A 23,094-nucleotide genomic window follows, 5' to 3' on the forward strand; every position below is an offset into this window, starting at 1 on the left:
TATCGTCGGTAAATGTTTAGCGACGATTAATTCGTCGCTAAATATATTTAGGCACGGACATTTAGCGACGATAAAAATCGTCGCTAAAATCGTCGTTAAATACATTTAGCGACGAAAAAAATCGTCGGTAATGGTGAGATTTGTTGTAGTGAGTTAAAGTGTGGATTTGGAGGTGTTTTTCGGAATCATAAGGTTTTTCATTTAAAAAAAATGAATACCATTCATACGAAAGAGTCATTCATTTCGACATCACGGCGAGGGCGAGTGGTGATTTAGTCTTTGAAAAACTTGAGTTAAGCTTCGGCTGATAATTACAAACTTTAAATCACAAGGGGTGAAAGTCAGACTACTAAAGTCTATCGGGGGCAAAACTGCAATTATTCGAAAAAGTAGACACCGACTTTCGGTCAGAAAGTCAAAATAATATGGGACACGTGTCTAGATAGGACAGGTGGAATACGGAACCTTCTCGTGCTTAATCAGACACAAGAATAAGAATAGGGAAAGTCTCTCTCTTGCTCTCTTTTCATATCTCTCTTCGCACCAAAATTATTCCTTCTTCTCCAACCAATCTTCTTCTTCTTCCTCGTCGTTTACGCATTTTCCATTCTCTTCCGAATCAATACCTCCAAGTAAAAAACCCCAATTCGACCTAACTCGTCTCTGCAAACCCTAGAAAAGCTCAGAATCTCTGCGAATTCACCATCGTCCTCAACTTTGTGGTCGACGAGATCAGCGATGCAACAAGGCGATTACACTTCCGCCCCATATTATCCATACCCTCAATATCCCCCAAACCCTAACCCGAACCCTAACCCTAATCCCATCCCTCCCGATCGCTCCCAATATCAGACCGCCTACGCATCGGCTCCGCCATTCTCCTCCGGCTATGGCTCATCCGATTACTCAACTTACCCCCAATCGTACCCTCAGAACCCCGATCCGACGCCGAACCCTAACTTGAACAGCTTCAATTCCGCTTCTCAAGCTCCGTCGTTCCCTCCGTTCGAGTCTCACGGCGGCTATCAGGCTCCTCCGCCGCCGCCCCCGCCGGCGCAGACGTACTACTCGGGGTTCGATCAGCAACAAACTGCTCCAAGTTACGCGCCGGTTCAGAGCCCTAACCCTAACCCAACACCTTCCAACCCGCCCTACCCATCGCCGTACGGACAAGCTCCGGCCCCGGTTCCCCCGATCTACGACGCTCCGTACGAGAATTACTCGGCGAAATTCGACCAGTCCGGATCCTACTTCGACGATCGTCACGGCCGGTCCGATTCGGGATTCGATCCGTACGCGAAGCAGATGTATGATTCCGCGCCTCGCGACGACGGAGTGTACGCGTACCGGGGGAGCAACAAGGCGGAGCCGTACGGCGCGAGAGGGACGGCTCCGAAGTCGAGTTCCTCTGCGCTGTTCGACGATTATGGGCGGTCGATCGGCTTCGCGTCTGCGAAGGACTCTCCGTCCTCGGTCGGTGCCTCCGGAAAGATCGTGAGGGCTGTTCCCAAGGCGGACTCGCAGCAGGATTCCGCGGGCGGAGTTCAGAAGTTCCGTGTCAAGATCTTGGCCGAGAGTGGCGGGCAAAGTACCATGGATGTTCTCTGCCAGGTATGTCCTACTGTTACACTGATTTGTTTGTCATAGTTCTTTAGCTATATTGGTTTTAGCTGTTGAATTATTTGCTTGCTTTTTTATTTTTTTATGTGTGGCAGTCCGAGTTTCACATCCACCGAACTGTTTTACTGAGTGTTTGCTTGCATCAGTAGTGCTATTCTGTTTCTCAGTGTTTTGGAATCGTAGTAGTGCAATTAGATCACTTGTAGTCATGTTTGAAAGTTGTCTTTTTTGGGGCTTTGAACTTGTTTTTTATTTTCATTTTTTCTGGTTGTGTATAGCCCAATCAGTAAAGGGAAACTATTCATCTTTCTCGCGATTAGATGATTGAGATTTGAATACTTGAGTTGAGATTTTGGTAATTCTGTCGCATTGGGAGACCATTGATTACCAGTTTAACCAAAACATTAGTATGGTTGGGGCGTTTTGTGATTAAATTGTGGGTAGTTTAAATTGTAGTCTCATCTTTTAGAAAGTCAATGACTGCGAGCACTGCTCTGAGTAAACTTGGGTAATTATTTAAGTTCTCACCTTTAGTTATAGTTCTCAGAGTGCTTTTTAGACCCCATTGAGGTGAACCGGTTTTCTCACAAATGTCTGGCCATGATTCCCACCCAGCCATCTCTTTGATGCATTGTTTTATTAGTATTAATTTTGTCGTAGTTATAGCTGCTTAAGATGTGATTATCAGATTGGCTTGGATGGAATTCGGATGCTTGAACCCAGCAACAGCCGAACATTGAGAATATATCCTCTTGAAAACATCACTAGATGCGAAGTAAGTTGTCTATATCTCCTTTTTAAATAGTCTTTTTGATTTCTTGCTCGGTTCTTCTCTTCCATAATTGTAATTTATTTGCTGTTATCTATAAACTCGGACATTCTTGTTTGCAGAAAGTAGACTCATCTACATTGGGAGTCTGGTCGAAAAGCTCTGTTGACATTGAGCCTCGGCGCATTAGACTGCAGTCTAATAGTTACACAACCAACACTCTTTTGGACACTGTGACTGCAGCAACTGTACAGGTAGGTTTTACACTTGAAATATTTCTTTATGCATACTTGATGTGTTTTTGCCTGAAGGACACTTCGTTTTTATTAAATTGATTAGTTGTCGAGCCAGTTCGTCTGTTCAGGGTTAGAACGAAACTCTTGGTCCATGTTGCCATTACTATAATGAGTTTTCTGGTGTTTTAATTTGTTATTACTATATGACTTCAGGGCGGGAAAACTGCTTGAGATTGAACAGCATGTATTTTATGATTGTGATATTTTACGATGGTTCGTCAGTGTTCGTGTGCTGGCGTCTGTGTTGGTTGTGCTAAATCTATATTTCTTTTTGTATCGTTGAAATGCAGCTAAAAGAAATGGGTGGAAGTAGCAGACCTTCCGAATCCTATAAGCCAAATGATCAAGTTCCAGAGAGAAAGAAAGGCTTTGCAGAATGGGTGAACATAATAAAGCCCCCCAATGAGGAGAAAGATCATTGGGTGATTATCTGTCCATATTTTTAACACCTCTTTTAATTATCGTCTTACGATTCCTATAACTCTTGTTCAATTATTGCTTGTCTTAGATTCCGGATGAAGCAGTTTCAAAGTGCACAGGATGTGGATCTGATTTTGGGGCATTTCTGAGAAAGGTGTGTTATTGAATATAATTAAGTACTAAATTAAATTTTCTGTATGTCACTCACCCAAATATCGTCCCATCTCACTCAGCATCATTGCCGGAACTGTGGAGATATATTCTGCGACAAGTGTACCCAAGGTAGAAGTGCTCTGACACTTGAAGAGAATGCCCCGATTGTTCGCGTTTGTGACCGATGCATGGTATGTATTATGCTCTTTGTCGATTATTGATAGTATCAACTATGGTTGATGTGGTGTAGTTATGAATTCTAACATTTGTTTGCCAACTTTAGAGTTGGAAAACATAATCTTTTACATCTATTTAGACCGTTATTATCTTGTGTTAATAAGCTTGTATGTGCAGGCTGAAGTAACTCAGAGGCTGAGCAATGTCAAGGAAGCAGCAAACAAACCCATAGGACTCCATAGTCATGAAGATCTTGCTAAGAAGCTTCAGGTAGGAATTACTTCTCTGATATTTGCTTGTACATAGTGGTTTGTTTGTCCACTAGAGGAAATTTGTCTCCTCTTGTTAACAGTTAGGATGTCTAGGTTATATTATATCCCAGTTTAAACAAAAATTAAATTGCTTTAGAGAATCGCTTTGGTATAGTGAATAAGCGAAAGTTCAGTGACATTTAGAGAATTAGTGATCCGCTCCATCCATCCATACTTGGATGTGTCGTGTTTCATTAAATGTTTGGCTGTTTGGGACAGGAGGAGCTGGAAAGAAATCGCAAGTCGTCGCCTTCATCAGCATCAGCAGGTATTTTTTTTTTTCATTTTTTCTTATATATAGTATACATTTTTTAAATGACATTATTTGTCATAAAAGAATGGGTTTTGGATACCATTTGGAAGCGAGAAGTCAGCCTAACTCTGCCTTTGATTGATTGAATGCAAATATATAGGTTCCAGGTCTGATGGTTCAGGGAGGCGAATGAGAGAAGTTGCCTGTCCGATTTGCACCGTCCATTTGCAGGTCAGAAATCGCTATATAGTCTGATCTTTATGATCATCTATGTCTTTTTTTTCCCCAAGAGAACTATTGTGCGTAAAATAGAGCAGTGAGTATCAGTGTCATTCGATTTCGTTATTATTGGCAGGTTCAAGTTCCGAGCTCAGGGTCGGAAACAATCGAATGTGGAGTTTGCCAAAGTCCGTTTCTCGTCAGTGCTCATTGATCTCAACAATTTTTTTAAGGAAGATCTACCCAGTTGTTTTTTTAAAATTTATTAATAATAATATTTTTAATACGAGCCACCTCCTTTGGTTTGCTTTGGTATTCCGACATTTTGTTTTGGGTGTAAAAATTCAAGAATTCAAACCCCCCCCCACCCCCCCCCCCCAGAAACTGAACCCTTCTTAGATGTAAATTGACCTTTGGTGTGGATACTACTTACTAATACATGTACATTTTTAGCTTCCTAGCGGTTTTCGTCACACCTAATAGATTTGCTACCAATAATTTATCAATTACTCTCGAGATCGAATTATACTGTTTATCATTTTCATATTTGATTGTGAATTTGTGACGATATTGGTCATATCATAAAATTGCTATATTTGTTTTTTCTAAAGAAAAATGAAAATTTAAATCCTAACCAGAATGCGCCTCGCCTCAATATTTTTCCTATAAAACGTGGTAAATAGTACATAGTGTTGTTTAAAGAAAAAAAAAAAGAAGTGTTCCTGTTTGTATTAAAATTACAAGCACAAATCGTAGCACAGCTGGCACTACTCAAAACTGTTATAAGCTAGTAAAAAGCTCGGATTTGGGGGTTAATCAACACAGATGAATAAATTCAGAGCGCACAATATATCTCTAAATCAGATTGACGGAGACAAAGATTACTAACTCGAGCTAAATTAGGAATTTTTAGAAGATTATGTTCGAATTTATTTAGTTGCATTTGTACACCCACCATTATGATCAAAACATGACCGAGCCGCCAACTAATTCACCGTTGGTTAGAATTGATTAAAAAACAAAAACGAATCTTTAGAGCTGTCAATATAGGTTGGCAGTGGTCCATCCCCAAACTCGTTAACCCCCTCATTTCTACATTCTTCAGATCAACCACTCTCTGATCCGGCTTTAATTTTCATATATTTTGGGCCCAAAATATCATTATACCTCTTTAAAATAAAAATAATTTTTACTTATTTTCATTGTTGTGTACGAATTATTTTATTTTATTTATTTTTCAAACTGTAAAATTTTCAAATAAAGTCATAATCGTCTGAAAATTTATTCATGAGGTGAAAAGTCTGAAAATATGAGATATTCTTAAAATTACTACATCTTCAATCGAGATATTTGCTTAGCTCTCCTATTGTTTTTTTTTAGTTTATTTATTTATTAAAGATGCTTTGATCCTCACTAAATTTGGCCCAAATGTACAAATCTTGACGCCAGATTGGAAGGCCCGACAATACTGAAAATAGTCGAAAGTAACCGTTTTTTCGTATTTTTTAATATTAGCCGTTGAACTTTTTAATTTTTATAAATAATCATTTTCAATAAGAGTTAATAAGATTTTAATAGTTGTCCAAATTTCAATAGCAGTTAATCAGATTTCAGCAATTGGTGATCAAATTTCAATAATTGTTGACTAAATTTCTGAAACACCAGAGTATTTTTGTCCGAAGAAAAAGAAATGATTACTAGTGAAATGTTTTAAAAATACGAGTGAAATATGAATAGTGACGCATATTTTAGGTTAGCTATGAAATTTTTCAAATTTTTTTAGCATTAATTCTTACTTTTAGTGTGTCTCGAACTCATTTTCTCGTTTTAAATAATGGACAGCATAATAGCTATCAAAAATGATTTTCATCTATTCAAAAAAAAAAAAAAAAAAAAAAAAAATTCATCAACGATCAATGTCTTCGTCTGACCGCTGATGTGAGAGAGCTTATTCGTCTCACTTGTCAATGGGTCCCACCCACCTCTTTGAGTGTATATGAAGTTTTTTTGAGATGGCTTACATTTGATAACCCAAAAGGAAAGGAGTTAAATATCATGATATTTCCTTTGAACATGCATACTAAGTTTTCCCTGCACGTGAAAAGACAATCTTAGTCCACTGCTACAAAACAAAGTACTCTCTTTTGCTCATTCAAATTTCAGTTTTGTTTTCACTAATCAGTTCTCTCACATGTTGTCCTCAATCCTCATTGAGCATTATATCCACTGCTAAGGATCTTCATCTTATAATTATTATTATTATTTATTTTTTCTTCTCCTTCCCTTGTCACCTTGGCTCCAACGTAACGTCATTAGTGCGATGTAGGAAAGTCATTGAAACGACATTTGCTGTAGCTTTAAAGGGTAGACAGACAGTGAAGCCACTTTCACAATGAATGAGAAAAACGACACTCTCTCTCTTGGCCTTAAAGACCACCCTTTCATTTATACATCGACAAATCAAAATTATTCGATCCAATACGAGTCTCTATTTTCGTCTTATATGATATAGTATACATAATAATGTATCCAATTCTCGCCGTGCCCACAGTGTGGTTATTAATATTTTCGTTGTAATTTTATAGTTGACACATCTATATCTCTCATTTATGTGACGATCGATCACTACTCACATCACAAATGCAAGGCTTCTGATGCAGTCACGTGTGTAGTGGGTGAATAAAAATATATAAGTAATGTGGTTATCGCATCTTTATATATATATATATATATATTGGATATTAAGATTTGTATGAGAGAACAGAGAAGTAAAGAGTACGTAAGAAAGGCGTTGGTGGAATTTAAAGCCTTGTAACCACTTGTGGTGTTTGGATTTTCTTTATCTGAATTCTGAACTCTTTTACTTGAACTACATTGCTTTCTATCGTTTCAGATTCGAACACGCGTCTATTCACACCTATGCTCGTCCAATTTAAAATTTTACTATAAATATTTGTTTTGTCGTTTTCTGTAACTATTCATTTGAGCTATACTGGTTGGTTCGGGACTTTCCACGACTGGTATTCCTTCTTTTGCTCTCTCTCTTTTCTGGACCTGATTTCGACTCAAAATCCCATGCCCAATAATTGTCTTACATTGTTTTTAGTATTTTTTTTTTTTTTTTTTCGTGAGTGACTCGAACTCGTCTCATGGTGTATGGAAAGCGAGTGTAGTTACTACTAAAGAAGCCCATACAGTCAATGTTATAATGTTTTAGTTTTAAGTTCAAAGTTTAAATATTTGTGTAAATGCAGACCTGGACACAAGGGTATTAGTGACACAAGACTCGAGAACGAATTGCTATTATTTTAGATGTTGCTAATACCATATATCTTAGATATACATATGAAAATTAGGTCTTACCTATACGTAGTTATATCTATATTGAATAAACAATAATTTATTAACAAAACAGTAATATTTTAGATCACATTAGAGTTCATCTGAATATTTTACCCTAAAATTACCCTCATAAATGTTCTCGGTCTTTATAAGTAATAAAAGTTCTTAATGATTCTTTTGAAACTAATGTGATCACATGTACATCTGTGGATGAATCTGTCAGCAATTTGGTTTATATTTTTATAAACTGCAGTAGTTTTTATTTATTTATTATTTATTTTTATTTATTTATTTATTTATTTTTAATTTTTTTATAAATGGTAATTGTTTGAGTTTCTATTAATTTTTTTTTACTACAAAATTGGTGATTCGAATAATCATTCATAAAATCTACAAAAATGTAGTTCATAAATCATATAAACCACTTTTTTTATGATAATTATTTCATAGAGTCATGATAATTAATCTTCTCATTCAGAGCTTCATTTTAATATTGCTGGATTTGTTAAGAATGGTTTCCCATATTAATAAGCGTAATTTTTTTTTTTTTTTTTTTTCTAAGATTACTGATTTTTTTTTTTTTTATTTTTTATTTTTTTTTTTATATTACAAGCTACACAATTTTACTTGTTAATCAGTTTCAAGTGGCAAATTTTGTATCATTTGTTAAACTATAACTTTGGTTTATAGACTCTAACATATAATTTGATTGTAATTTGGTTTACAAATCTAGAACTTTGGTTTATAAACTCTAATGCAGTGATTTAATTATTTTTTATTGTAAAAATGTTTCGATATTATAGTTAACAAATTTTCATTTAAATGTATAAGATATCTGATAAGGTACTTAGAGAGCCACTACAGGACAAGGGTGGGCGAATGCCCCTCCTAAAATTTTTAAAATTATAATTTTTACCCTAAATTTTTTATTATTTTATCTCAAATTTTTATGATTTTTTTAAATTTGCCCGCATGAATTTTTTTTTCTTCAAATTGGCCTTCGTGACTGGAATTCTTAGCTCCGCGCCACTGAAGATACTTAATATCGTATTACATAATAAATGTTCAAGACTAATACATTTTGTCTACTTTATTCAAACACTTTTTTTTAAAAATCTTCTTTCATAAACTTTTTAAAATTATAATTTTTACCCTAAATTTTTTATTATTTTTATCTCAAATTTTTATGATATTTTCAAATTTTCCCGCATATTTTTTTTTTTTCAAATTTTCCCTCCATGACTGGAATTCTTAGCTCCGCCACTGAAGATACTAAATATCGTATTACATAATAAATGGTCAAGACTAATACATTTTTTCTACTTTATCCATACACTTTTTTTTAATCTTCTTTCAAGTGATATTTTTTATAGAATTTTTTCAAGTGGTTTTAAACTATTTATCAATATACGTTGAGCCGTTTTGATTTTTATCGGTATATATATTCCATTGAGAGAAATTCTTTTATTAAAAAAAAGTGGTAAGCCAATCTTAGTTGATTTCCTACACACTTACTTAAATAAAGAGAAATTTATAAGCAACTAAGCCAAATAAAACTTGTTGTTTGTTAAATAGTTAACGTTTAGTTAATTATAATAATTAGCCTCAAATTTTATTAACAATTAATTGAAATTTTTTCTCAAATAATTTCTGCCAATTAATTTTGAATGAGCGAATTACTTAGAAAAAAATGTCGTTTAATTGTTGTTAAAAGAATCGATAACTAATTAACTAATACTAACGAAACGATAGTTATTATGCAAATTTAAAATTTCTATATGGCTCTACAGAACCCTATGTAAAATTAGTACTGCATTTAATATGTATATGTATATTCTATAAACTAGTATGTTCATATATATATATGCTACTGCGAGACAAACACAGTGTCAATTTTAAATATTCTTCTATATGAACACACACACACACATATATATATATATATGTATGGCGAAAAGATGTACTAATTCTTTGATTCCAGTTAGTAAGAAGGGATCTTGAACTAAGAAATAGGTTAAAGAAGCTAAAAAAGGGTATCCTGAGCAATTTCAATTATAGGGTTCATCGATATTCTTGGTATAGTAGATGCTATCACACATACAATCATACTTAATTCGATGGAATTGTTTGATCTTAAAGGGGATGAATTGACACTATTTGTCTCGCAGTCGCACACGAGTCCAGGACGTGATAACGATTTCTAACCAAGCAACATGGTGGTTCCACATTTATTCCATTGGCGTTGAGCTTAATTCACATCCATGGTGACAAAATCAAATTAAAACGTATACACATGGGTCTATAGACTATATATATATATATATATTATCCACGTATGTATATTGTCTGTTGTACAGTACGTCAAAGATATAGTTGGGAAGTTCATTAATGAGACAACTTTCATTTTTTTTAATGGACGTGATGAAGGAATAGAGATATGTTGTCTTCGTCAAATGTATAAATGATGTTTAAAAATAATTGAATTAAAAATATATAGGGCATATTTTGGTCATGTAAATATATTTTTAGTGCCTTTTATAAAAAAAATTATTATTCATTTTTAGTGTAATCTTAATAAAATTGAGTCCAATTATTTGAAAATGAAATAAATTTGAGTCAATTATGTCATTACTAAATAGTACTTAGGTCAAAACCTAGACTAAAAAGAAAAACATAGATAACTATATACTATATCTATCAAGATTTATTGGATAGATAATTCTCGTCATTGTTTCGTCCATTGTTTGTATTAGTCATATAATAAAGAAACACGAATAAATGCTGGGAGATTAAAGAGAAGGAGTCTAACTTATAATATTTTGATGCAAACCAGCAGTTAACGCACATGTAATATTTAATTTATAGTGACTCTTTTCTTCAGGGAAATTAATTTTTTTAATATAAATATACATATATATACATACATATATATATATATATATATACACACTCGTAAAGTCGTAGAAGTTGCTATGTGGTCCAATCAAGATTAATTAGATGTGATGAGTCATAACATATATGGTGTGCATATAGTTTCCGTGTTGCAATACAAAGGGAAAAGAGAAAATAATAGGTCCTGTTTTTGTGAACACCGTCATCAGGTGATTTATATATATGCAAGGGCTGAGTCTCTGATTCGAAGTAATCATAAATTAATTAAAATCACCAAGAAAAATAACACAAACTTAAAGTGATTCACCCTCAATGAGATGAAAGAGCTACGTGTATTTAGCCGCGACATATTTTCTATAACCCAACTCGAATCACAAAATAATTGAAACGTCTTCATAATTTTGCCTATAAATTAAGCTCCACAACTCAATAAAATTGTTGTAAAAAAAAGAAGTTAGGGACCATATATATATCATCAAGTCAATAATTCAATTTAGAGAGTGATTAATTAATGCTATAGAATTGGTTAGGCGATAGTAGATAATTGGTTGGAGGTAAACAGAACTACAAACAAGCAATTATGTGGTCTTATTTTGGAGACTCCTTTTGTTCTTAATATTTTTTTTTTCTTTCAGCTTTGCCAGATTCGAGAAGGTACAAAGATGGACATTATGAATGCAAGCTTTCGTTTTTATTTATTTTATATTTGTTTTCTTCGTTGGCAATCGATGGTAAACAATTTATGATATATCATTATATAAACTGTGATTAAGGGTTTAACACTTGTATCTTTTCTAAATTGATGACTTGTGTCCACTTATTTTATTATGGACACGTACACGCATGTGAAGGTTATTCAATTTAATAAGTGACAACTTTTTTTATTCTGTAAAAATCAATGACAAGTTATTGAATTCATACCCGCTTCCCACGAGCTTGTTTTCGGTACTATGATTATTTATAAATGACGTGTGTGAATATTCATCGTGACAACTAATATTCGCTGTCAATTTATACGTCCTGTTATTTAATATCCTCATCGCAAGTTATGTAACGTATAATGTCGAATACCACGAATAAATGAACAACAATTTACTTTAGTCTTTAGCTAAAAAGCGAAGCTGAGAGCGAAAATTATATTCAATTGTGGCAATGTGTAGTAATTAATAAACACGAAAATAAGTCGCTGGGAGAGGAATAAAGGTTTATGCTGCTGTAAATCCAGCGTGTTTGGAATATTCAACACATTGCTTGAAAAGAAAAAGAAAAATATCTAAATAATATTTTGTTATATGGAAACAGAAACACCAATGCAATCCAAGAATATAGTCTTGAGAGCTATAGAGAGCTATTAAATGAGTGAATTACCAGTACTTCTCTAATAATTGGTAAATTTCCAAATATATAAATTCGTGCAATATTGTATAGCATGAAGAACATACGGGAGAGCTATATAACTGTTACTATATTATGCCCAAATTGAGAGATCCTCAACTCAATCATGATCTATTTTTAATAACATATATACTTAGTAATTGATAATTAATAGCTAAAATATGATGGAAAGGTTAACCATATGTTTAACGTCGATCACAATCTAGGGTTTTTATGCTTCTCAAAGAAGGCTTCACCAACTGCTTGAATTGCTGTGATGAAAAAAGTACATTTTATTAATTAGATTTAATTTGATAAGAAAGGTTTTAGGACTTCAGTACTCCAGTAATGTCTGATGTCCCACTCTTTAGTACAAATGAGCTATTTTTTTTTTTTTTTTTTTGAAATGTAGTACAAATGAGCTATTAAACAACTGTAATATTAAGATATACGTTATTTTGATTCGAAAGATCTTTCAAAACTTTGATGACTGTACGTTAATTAATCAATAAATGCATATAATCAATGCATTTGTAAGGATGTCTACTATCACATACAATAAAAAATCAATATGCGTTATTTTACTTATCTAGTATTTTTTATATGGGAGTGTTACACAGTACATATGGTCAGGTTAAATTTAGATGATATATAGTATTATATATTATATACACACACAAATCAATTAATAAAAATAAAAATGTATGATGAGTACAATTAGCCGTGTCTCATGAATTCTAAATACGTGTTAATACGATTTCTAAGATAAACAATTGTGATTCACATAGTCGGGTGAAAATTCGTCACATGCATCGTTGGAAGTATTCATTGTCATTTTTCCGACGGTCTCAAGACGAGAGAAAAAAAAAAGACATTAACTGCCATACTTTAAAGATGATAGGCTTTTGTTCCCCTTTCATGTTGTTTCTCTAAAGAAGAACCCACATTTTATAAATTTTACATTATAACAAAAATACATTGATTTGTAAATAAACTTGAAATGTGGTATAGAATGCCTATCGCTCAAAAAAATGGGACAACCTTGTACATTTCCCCTCAAGAGGGTCGTGACTATATGAGGCGGACCCGAAATGTCACGTTCTCTAAAAGTCACCGCGGCGAGAATATAAGTCGTTTATGTTAGTCGCGAGAAGATAGTGGTGGATTGGGGTTACTCCCAAATGGCCAGGGACGAAGCTACAGTAGGTCGAGGGGGGCTGAAGACCCCTCAATTTTTATTTTTTTTACACTGTTGGTAAAAAATTACATTTTTTTACCCTAAAAATATACAAATTAGCCTCTCTCGAAACTTTTTTTTTTCCTCAAATTAGCCACCCCGGTGAGCTTCTCTGGCTCTATCTCTGCAAATGGCCACAATCATCAAGGAGCCTTGGGAATAAATGATTGTCGCTAGTCGCGATCTTGATCTTCTATTCGTTAGGGTGCAGCGAAGTTCGCCCTCGACGCACGTTCCGACGCTTAACAATATTTCAGTGAGCTAGAAGTGAGGTGGGGAGTCTAAGTTTTTCTCTTGATATTTAGATAGAGAGAATGAAAAATGAGATAAATAATTTTTGCATGGATTTGCCTTATGAAGAAATCATTTACCTCATATTTTAGTTGAGTGAGGTATTTATAAGAATTTTGAGTATAGATGAGACTTTGCATGGACACAAGGAAGAGTTTGGCTCGTTTGGGCCGAGCTGGTGGAGAGAAGGACTCCTTCGAGTGTTGAGCGACGGAGCGGGGTCAACATGGTGCGAGGCATGAGAATATCCTTTTTAACCCATGTAAAATAGCGACGTAAATCACCTTATACTTATATTTTAATTTTTCTTGTAAAAAAGGTGTTTGATTTGATCTAGTGAGTAGTATTTTATCTCTTATAGAATAAAAAGCTGGGGTGTCTGTTGAAATTAAAAAAAATAAAATTGATGAAAGGGTCAACATCATAGTTTATGACTTTGACATCCTTTTTACCCACTCTTTGTAGAATTTTTTTGAAAGGTGAATCACTTTAAATACGACAAATCTTTTTTGTCCTTCTTTCGAGAGTTCCTAATTCTACATACTATTTCAATTGTAGTTTCTTTAATTTACGTGAAGAAGGTTCAGAGTTTTGACCAAAGGTACTTACATTTATCACGGGGCTAAACTCACAAGCCCTTTGTCTAAAAAAGAAAAAAAAAATTGCAACGACTCCTGATAGTTTCACCCATATTGGGGGTTTTTTTTTCCTGTTATTTTTTAATTAGGCAACGAACTCAAAGGAATGCTTGAAACAATTTTTTTTTAATTTTTATTTTATTTTTTATAATACTTGTAATAATAAGTACAGGAAAATAATAAAATATCTCTGGTCAAATTTACTTGATCAGCGTTTTAAAAAATAATTATAAATAAATATATATGTTAATAAAGTGATATAAATATATTTATAAACTCATATATTTCTTTTTCACATTTTAAATCCCTTGGTGTGCTCAATCATTAAAGTTTTGAAATTTTCCATGTTCCGAGATTTTTTTTATTACGTTGCCCGTTGTTCGGCTAAATTTCCTATAGTATCCGAGTTTTCTTTAAACTGGCTGGACCGGAGCATGTTCCGGTGTCCGCAGAAGTGACTTTGGTCGCTTATTCATTGCTTCATAATTTTTTATTCTAAAGTTTTATATTATGATTTTTTATGCTTTGAAATATCTCTATATATTGTATTAATGAAATCTAGATGTTCGAGTGAAGGTTCACTTTTAAAACATTTATAAATAAATAATTAATTGAATTTTTATTTGAGTCTCTTTTATTCCAGCTGGAACTATATCATTTGGTCTGACCAAATCCACCTACAGCCAATAAAACGGGATTAATATTAGCAATGTTAACAAATATATGAGCACACTACAATTCCTTTTAGCACAATTAATAAATTGACAACAATACATGACCAGAGGCACAATATATAGGATATAATTAAGCTGTTTCGTGTATAAAATATTTGGACAGAATAAATTACTCTTTATATAACACGATGGGTATATTTTTTCTGGACCAAACATATCTAGAATAATACTGAACTATATTTGCATACAATATAATACTTTCTGGAAGACTGGAATTTATTTATTTATCCTCTCAGCTTCTTTTTGTTGATTTTGCACTGCATGGAATAAAAAATATAAAAAAGTAAAAATATAAAAAAAGGAAATAATAAATGGCCAACATCACAACTACAACAAAAGCCTCTCTCGCATATAAATGAGGTGAGAGAGGGCTCTGTATAAGCAGGACAACTCACCACTCATTTTTCTCACCTTATTTTTTTTTAGAATAAGCCTAGTTTGGAAAAAAAAAAAATAGACATTCCTCAAAATAACATCACTAAACTATGAAAGCCACGATGTTGTCTTCTTCTTCTTCTTCGAATTCAGTGGTTGCGATAATTGCGATATCGACGGCGACAATACTATGTTTGTTGAGTGTGCCTTGTGAGGGTTTGATAAAGTTACCCGCGAACGTCACAGTCCCAGCTGTGATTGTGTTCGGAGACTCAATAATGGACACTGGAAACAACAACGATCTCAAGACTCTCGTCAAATGTAATTTCCCTCCTTATGGCGAGGATTTCAAGTCTCAAATTCCCACCGGAAGGTTTGGCAATGGAAAAGTTCCTTCCGATATTATAGGTACTGCTTATACAATGAGGCCTTTTTATGATAAAACTTTTATATGGTCAAGCATGTTATTTACTGAGTTAATCATTGTGTTTGTTTGTGTGAGAAATTTGGATAATCCAAAAATAATATTTAGTACAAATTTTTACGATGTTCCTACAACGTGCAACGGTAGTCATAAAAAAAAAGTAACTGATTTTTTTTTTTACTTTTTAGTTTGTTGGTAATTTTTACATGCTTAATTTAGAAAACATCAATTTAATAAGTGATATGATAAGTTTGGCTGTTTAGTTAAGTGGGATCGGTATCATTTAATTTACATTACGTGGACGTTATTTTATAACTTGTAGACCAATCTTATCTATAATATCACCATTGCATGGTTTTTGTATAATTTATTAGTAAGACCATCTCTTCTAAAAACAATATTAGTAAAACCATCTCCGACCAAAATGTAAAACTCATTTAGTCGTGTAGTTGGAGTTTCACCCCGAAACTCAAAACCCATGTTAAAATGGAGTTTTAACGTAGATGAAATACAATGCCGTTTCTGATAAAAATTAAAAAGGAAAAAGAACTACAATGCCGTACGATGTGGCATTGTTCATTACTGTTTTTGTATTCTCTCTGGTTCTGTTTACAATTTTCTCTATAACATTATTTATTCAATTTTATAGACAAAATAAGATATTTGATTTCTTTTTGTATTTTATTTTGTTTGTAGCGCGCTTCATTTTTTTAATTCAATAAACATTTATTTTAGTAAATATGTATTTTTATTTCAAATTAATTTATGGAGAATAGCTAAAAGTGATTGGATTTTAAAATAAAATAAATAAATGGGAGTGAGCATAAACAAGAGAAAAAAAATTATATTAATAATATTTATTTAGTATTAAAAGTAGAATTCTGTTGGAGATGAGTTATTATTTGAATTTAGACATGTACCCTAAAAAAATAGATTTTTCTGGTAGGCCTAAATAGCTTAGTATATAGCTACGAAATTTATATTTGTGTCGAGTTCTTTCTTCTATAGATATCCTACTTCATAAATACTGGAAAATAATATCTTCAAAGAACCCCAATAATAATTGCAATAAAAGTATATTTGATATCTTTAAATAATAATTTTTTTAACAAATAGAAAAATTAAAAATTCATTGAATATAATAAAGAGAAAGTAACGTCCCGAAAAGCTCGGGAGAGTCATACCCCACTTACCTCTTTTATAAAATTTCATAACCAATTTCCTAAAATAAAAATACACGATTTACTTTTTCAAATATTGATTTCCACGGTACTGAGCTTGTTAAAAAAAAAAAAAAAAAAAAACCCCTCAACTACAGTATCACATTATTCTTGAACCCTATTGAATAAGGGTAGGTGCGACAATTTACGTAATACGTACTTCTTATATGATGAATTAAAGAATTATTATATTTATGAAAGTTAAATCTCAAAGAAGTTAGAAATATGCACTAGAAAACGTTGGTTCGGAATATAACGTGCATGAAATGACATGTTAGAGTTAAAGTTACTTTTTTTTTTGTTACCTCCATTTAATTTTGCCATCTGTAGGGCAATGAAACAAGCCGTATAAAATAAGAGCCTACTTTAACAATCACATTTATTAATTGATCACCATATTTATGTATATAATTTAAACTATGTGGTCACTCCTCTCCACTCCCTCTGTCTGTCCAAGAGAAAAACAATGAGCGATCATTTTAATTGGATATGAGTGGTTGTGGCTCATAATTATTTATTCTGATGCATTCTTAATAACTGGTGATGGGTCGTTTTAATAATAAACGAGTTATTTGTGAAAAATAGTACGGATAGTTAACTCCACAAAAAGTGGATCGGTGATTAAATTTGTACACGTGTTAACAGGTTAACTCCACAAGAACGTTCTTGTTGAGTTAAATAAAACAGGTTAGAGTTAGACATTAGACAACAGATTAGTTTTGGTCTTTAGGTTGTTTTTAAATTTGACATATGATTATGACCTATACTTTAATATTTTAAATTGATCAACTGCAAATTGGAATGTTAATGTTATTTAATTGTTGCAAGATTGTATTAACTCGTGTGAGAGCGGATGTTTAATTCTTATGAAATGTAAAAAATATTCCTTATAAGAAAGATTGAATTTAATGCCTGTAATTTGTACTCTGAAATGTTCAATTTTACTGATGTATATATAAATTTGAAAATATTAAAGAAACTTGAGAGCTCACGACAAAACAAAACCGTCGAAAATAAATTAATGTTAATTTATTTAACTACGTGATTTTTTTATGAAAAAAATGTAGTGGAAGAATTGGGACTTAGAGAGTACTTGCCGGCATATAAGGACCCGAATTTAAAAACGGAAGATCTTCCCACAGGCGTGTGCTTTGCTTCCGGGGGCACCGGATTCGACCCCATGACACCTAAAATAGTGGTACAATTTATATATTGTTCTTCTTAAAAATCTGCATTACACTTTGTTTGAATTAAATCTAACTCTCTAACTATTTTTTTAAAAATATTAAAAAATAAAAAAGGCAGTGCTATCGTTTGAAGATCAGATACGGATGTTTAAGGAGTACGTCGGAAGATTGAAAGCGTCGGTTGGGAAGAAGAGGACACAGTTCATTTTGGACAACGCCGTATTTCTGGTTGTGGCCGGAAGTGATGACATTGCTAACACTTATTTCACTATTCGGATCCGGAAATTGCAATACGACATCCCTGGCTACACCGATCTCATGGTCAAAAGCGCCTCTGACTTTGTCAAGGTACATTATTCAGTTCACAAATTTTTCCCTACTACACTAATATAAATTGGTCTTCATTATTTTTTCAGTAATTTATAATTTTTAATGGAAAATATTACATGTGTATCAATATGTTACACTACAATATTTTTCAAGTGTTTAATTTAATAGCGGGTTAATTTTTGCCGGTTTAAAAAAGAGGTACCCGATATTAATTGGGTTTTAACCGAATACATTTTATTTTTGATTTTTGAAAAAAATTTAAAAGAAAGATTAAAAAAACAAAAAATTAGACGTAAATAGCCAACTTAAACGTTTGATATTGCTAAATAGCCAATGTTTGGTAAATATTAGGTAAATAGCCATAAATGATGACGTGGCTTAATATGGCAGTGGCTATTTACTTGATATTTACGTTCGTAAATATATAAAAATGGCTATTTACCTAATATTTACCAAACCTTGGCTATTTAGCAATTCTCAACGTTTAAGTTGGCTATTTTGCTAAATTACCTTTAAAAAAAAGATTAACTGAGGTTTATTTATTTTAAGGAATTTTGGACTAAAATGCCACCCAAGTATATTTTAAAATGTCTTAACATGCGATGTATAATAAATTACAAAACCTATGGAGAATGTTTTAGAAAAAAATGTCACTACTCGATTAATAATGTCAAGCAGCCTATTTTTTTTTTTTTTTTAGTATTATTTATGTCACACACTATCTATCTAAATTTTAATCGAGCTGTTTGATGCTTATGAATAAAAGGAAATACATGGGTTGGGGGCAAGAAGGATCGGAGTATTTGGAGCACCGCCGATCGGATGTGTTCCATCGCAAAGAACACTTGGCGGTGGCCTTTCCAGAGGATGCGCCGAGGAATACAACGAAGCTGCGATGATGTTCAACTCCAAACTCGTCTCCACTTTAGACTCTCTTAAGCCCCAATTTCCTAACTCCAAACTCGTCTACGTCGATATTTATACCCCAATACAAGACCTCATTGACAACCATCAAAAATACGGTATAGTAATAATTATGACTTATTAATAATCATATATATTTTTTTATATATATGGTTTTTTTATGTTGGTACTAGAACTCATCTCCTAATCACACAATCGGAGGGAGGTGAAGATCAAGGAAGGCAGTTTAAAAATTAAGTTTTTTGGCCGAAGTTTAATACATTATTTTTACATTTTATCCCGAAATTCGATAATTTTTTTCTCAAATGTTCCCTTAGATATTTTAGTTTCCCACATATGACCTAAAAAATTAAATTACTTTTAATTTTCGTTTCTTCGTTTAGTCGAATGTAAATCATTATATGATGAATGTCTAATTTTTTTTTATTTTATATTTTTATGGATTAGGATTTAATTATGCGGACAAAGGGTGTTGTGGAACGGGAGCAATAGAAGTGGCTGTGCTTTGCAATCCGTTGTCTAAGCCGTGCGATGACGCGGACAGCCATATCTTTTGGGACAGCTATCATCCCTCCGAGGCGGCTTACAAGTTTCTGGTCCCGACGCTCCTCAAGAAATACATCAACGACTTTTTTATTTGACTTTGACTTCAAAAATAAAAAATATATTTTAAAAAGAGTTTTCTTGCTCTTAAGTTTCCTTCTCATCCCTCTCACTTGTAACGTCAATTTTTAATAATATATTACTTTCCATACTCAATAGTTTTCTTTCATTTCATACTACTTATGCACAATTGCTTGCATGTCATTCTCTTTGGCTTTGAGAGCTCGAGTTTCATAGCCCATGATAGGACTAAATTAAATAGAGGAAATTTTATAACTGACATATAAAACATATGTCATTTTTCATATTTCACTCATATTTATTTTCAAATCATTTCGCTAGCTACCGTTTCGTCTTTTTTTTGGACAAAAATACTTCAAAAATTTAGTCAACAAATATTGAAATCTGATAATCAATTATTGAAATCTGGTCAACAACTATTGAAATCTGATGAAGTGTTATTGAAATTTGTTTAAAAGTTATTGAATCTAGTCAATAGTTATTGAAATATGGTCAACTACTATTGAAATATAATTAACTGTTCATAACTGACATATAAAACATATGTCACTTTTCATATTTCACTCATATTTATTTTCAAATCATTTCACTAGCTACTGTTTCGTCTTTTTTTTGGGACAAAAATACTTCAAAAATTTAGTCAACAAATATTGAAATATGATAATCAATTATTGAAATATGGTCAACAACTATTGAAATCTGATTAACTGTTATTGAAATTTGTTTAAAAGCTATTGAATCTAGTCAATAGTTATTGAAATATGGTTAACAACTATTGAAATCTGGTTAACTGTTATTGAAATATAGTTAACAACTATTGAAATCTGGTTAACTGTTATTGAAATATGGTTGAAAACGGTTGTTTATAAAAATTAGAAAGTTTAGTGGTTAATATAAAAAAAAAAAAAAATTACGAAAATAGTTGCTTTCAACTATTTCCTAAATCTACTCGTCAGTCACTCAATCTGAAATAACATAAAATGAGTGAAAATTACTCAAGCCGTCATTTAATTCTAATTTTTTTAGAATGGTTCTCATTTTTATTCTGAGAGTGTCTCCTTTTTATAGGTACAATTTTGTTGTTTACATTTTGATTAAAATATCGAAAAAAATCATCTGAAAATAAAATATAAGGCATGTATTTTTTTTTTTTAATTGGAAGTTCAGAGAAAGTATTTGTCTGACATGTTTTACAATGAGGGGATCCAGAGAATCACCATCTTCAAACAAGGTATTTATAGAATTTCCCCGACAAATGAATATATAGCTCTTCCGTGGGAATTGGACTTGAGTATGGTGCTTTCAGGGTAAACATAAGAAAAAGTATTTCAAATGGACATTTTATAAAGTTTTTTACATAGTTCTTTATTGAAATTAATCGTATAAATATTGTCTAAAATTATTATCACAAAAATGTGTTTTTTTCACACTGTTAATTTTTTTTTTGTTGATGTTACTTTTTTTTTTATTTTAAGAAATTGTTCACTGTTTATAGTTTCAAGAAAAATAATTCAAAATAATTGTTTACATGCTGAGAAAAATACTACTGTTAAAAAGATTTAAAATAATCACTATTTTGAAAAATATTACACGTTAAAAATGCTACCCCTATAATTCTCGTTTTTCGTTTTTTTCGTGGTTTTATGGAGATGTTTTATGCAGCACGAACCCCCAATTAATGAAAAAAAAAACTCATAAAAAAAACATATTTTTGTTTAATAAGGAAACAATCTTTGTCTTTTGTCAACCCACTCGAAGTACCCGGTTCATTTTGCCAATGAAATGTCAGTTGTTTTATTTTAAAAAGGAGAAGTTAGGCCTATAACATATTATATAACATATTTAAATTGAACTATCTAAAAATTAAGAAAATAGTCCAAACTAAAATAAGACTAAGACGCATACACTATATTATAAAATCCATAGAAATGAGTTTAATTGTATTTTTAATAATTGAATAATTAGACTATAATTATAATTGAGACTTGCTATTTAATTATTCATATAATTTCTTCAAAAATAATTATGGCGTATATTGTTTTATTTATTTATTTTGTAAAGACTCTAAAATAAAAATAAAAAAAGCCGGAGAAATATTGATAAGCGACCGAAATAAGTCCTGAAATTTTGAATATTGATTTATAGAAATCTATAGTTTTAAATTTTATTAAGGGAGCTCGAGTACAATAGCCAATTTGAAAGATAAAATTGTCACAATAGTCAATGTTTGGTTTATTTTATAAAATAGCAAATAAGCCACATTAACCAAATTTATCAGACAATTATACCCTCCATAATGGGCATCAGATTACGATATATTGTATTCAATAAACAAAGTATATTTGAATAAATTTAAGATTTAGTGCGAAACGTGGAAGATATCTCACCCACATATACACTGAAAAAAAATTTGAATAAATTTTAATTGCATTCAATGCTAAAAAAAGGGAAGAAAATAGAAACCTACGCTTCAAAAATCACACAAAATCATTGAGTTAACATAATATGCACACATATTAACGATTGTTTCATAAAACTTAAACTCACAGGCAAAAGCTAAAATTCATCTACACATATACACAAATTAACAATAAAAATTTCTTTACATCAAAACTAACACTGACAGATTCAACGCTTATCAACGAAAAACAACACAAATAAACCCAAATCAACAGATTTGAGCCCACAAAGATTAACACCATATACACAAATAAACATAGATCAACACAAATCAACAGATTCCATGAAATAAAAGACACTAAGATTTGAACCCAACATCCGGACATTAGAGCATCTTAATGGTTTCTTGCTTAACAATTGTAGGGATTTGCTTGTAAATATAAAAAATGTTTAGCTAGTTGCTTAACCATTGTTTTGCATATTGGCTATTGATTTAGCTAAGCAAATCTAAGCAAATTAGCTCTAATAAGCTAGTTGCTTAACTATTTAGCTCTAGAAAAATCTATGTGGCAAATAGAGCTAATACATTTAGTTAAACCATTAAAGATGCTCTTAACACCATATATACAAATCAACGCCATATACTTAAACACTAACGCTTTTAACAGACACGAATTTGAAATGAAAAGTAATGAACGACAACACTAACAACTAACAAGGGTCCGAAAACACTAACGAAATTTATGCAACAAACCATCCCAACAAAATCCCCAAAATTTTCAAAATAAACGTCATTAAACCCTAGACTTACCGATTTTTTGGGATTTAAAAGAAAATCCAATTCACGCTTCTTCAATCGTGAATGATGGTCGTTGTTCGTAAGT

The 23,094-nt window shown here is 32.1% G+C and overlaps 2 protein-coding genes across 3 annotated transcripts; both read left to right on the forward strand.

The window, feature by feature from the left end:
* The first annotated feature begins 517 nt into the window (after positions 1 to 517).
* Positions 518 to 4,675, forward strand: LOC149392487 (RING/FYVE/PHD zinc finger superfamily protein). Of its 2 annotated transcripts, none has more exons than XM_089620300.1 (10): positions 518 to 1,611; positions 2,309 to 2,395; positions 2,512 to 2,643; positions 2,976 to 3,107; positions 3,194 to 3,259; positions 3,339 to 3,449; positions 3,613 to 3,705; positions 3,966 to 4,014; positions 4,160 to 4,230; positions 4,355 to 4,675. In XM_089620300.1, exons 1-10 carry the CDS (start codon positions 739 to 741, stop codon positions 4,430 to 4,432), a joined length of 1,692 nt encoding a protein of 563 aa, XP_089476426.1. In that variant the 5' UTR covers positions 518 to 738; the 3' UTR covers positions 4,433 to 4,675. The 2 variants fall into 2 exon arrangements, with proteins under 2 accessions (XP_089476426.1, XP_089476427.1); XM_089620301.1 differs by having other exon boundaries at positions 3,969 to 4,014.
* Positions 4,676 to 15,091: 10,416 nt separating this feature from the next.
* Positions 15,092 to 19,958, forward strand: LOC149392488 (GDSL esterase/lipase EXL3-like). Its single transcript, XM_089619311.1, has 5 exons — positions 15,092 to 15,509; positions 17,813 to 17,943; positions 18,047 to 18,280; positions 19,029 to 19,284; positions 19,634 to 19,958. Exons 1-5 carry the CDS (start codon positions 15,212 to 15,214, stop codon positions 19,825 to 19,827), a joined length of 1,113 nt encoding a protein of 370 aa, XP_089475437.1. The 5' UTR covers positions 15,092 to 15,211; the 3' UTR covers positions 19,828 to 19,958.
* The last annotated feature ends 3,136 nt before the right edge of the window (positions 19,959 to 23,094 follow it).

This window comes from Urtica dioica, chromosome 7 (assembly GCF_054948205.1).
Source record: "Urtica dioica subsp. dioica isolate 48M chromosome 7, U.dioica_male_clone48M_v1_H2, whole genome shotgun sequence".
NCBI classification, from domain to species: Eukaryota; Viridiplantae; Streptophyta; class Magnoliopsida; order Rosales; family Urticaceae; genus Urtica; species Urtica dioica.

Bases quoted from the DNA above. Each gene is read 5' to 3' on its own strand.
- LOC149392487 (XM_089620300.1), top strand. From the start codon at position 739: ATGCAACAAGGCGATTACACTTCCGCCCCATATTATCCATACCCTCAA. The intron at 3,108-3,193 runs GTGATTATCTGT...TGCTTGTCTTAG, and splicing joins ATGAGGAGAAAGATCATTGG to ATTCCGGATGAAGCAGTTTC. The intron at 4,015-4,159 runs GTATTTTTTTTT...GCAAATATATAG, and splicing joins GCCTTCATCAGCATCAGCAG to GTTCCAGGTCTGATGGTTCA.
- LOC149392488 (XM_089619311.1), top strand. From the start codon at position 15,212: ATGAAAGCCACGATGTTGTCTTCTTCTTCTTCTTCGAATTCAGTGGTT. The intron at 15,510-17,812 runs GTACTGCTTATA...AAAAAAATGTAG, and splicing joins AGTTCCTTCCGATATTATAG to TGGAAGAATTGGGACTTAGA. The intron at 17,944-18,046 runs GTACAATTTATA...AAAATAAAAAAG, and splicing joins CCATGACACCTAAAATAGTG to GCAGTGCTATCGTTTGAAGA.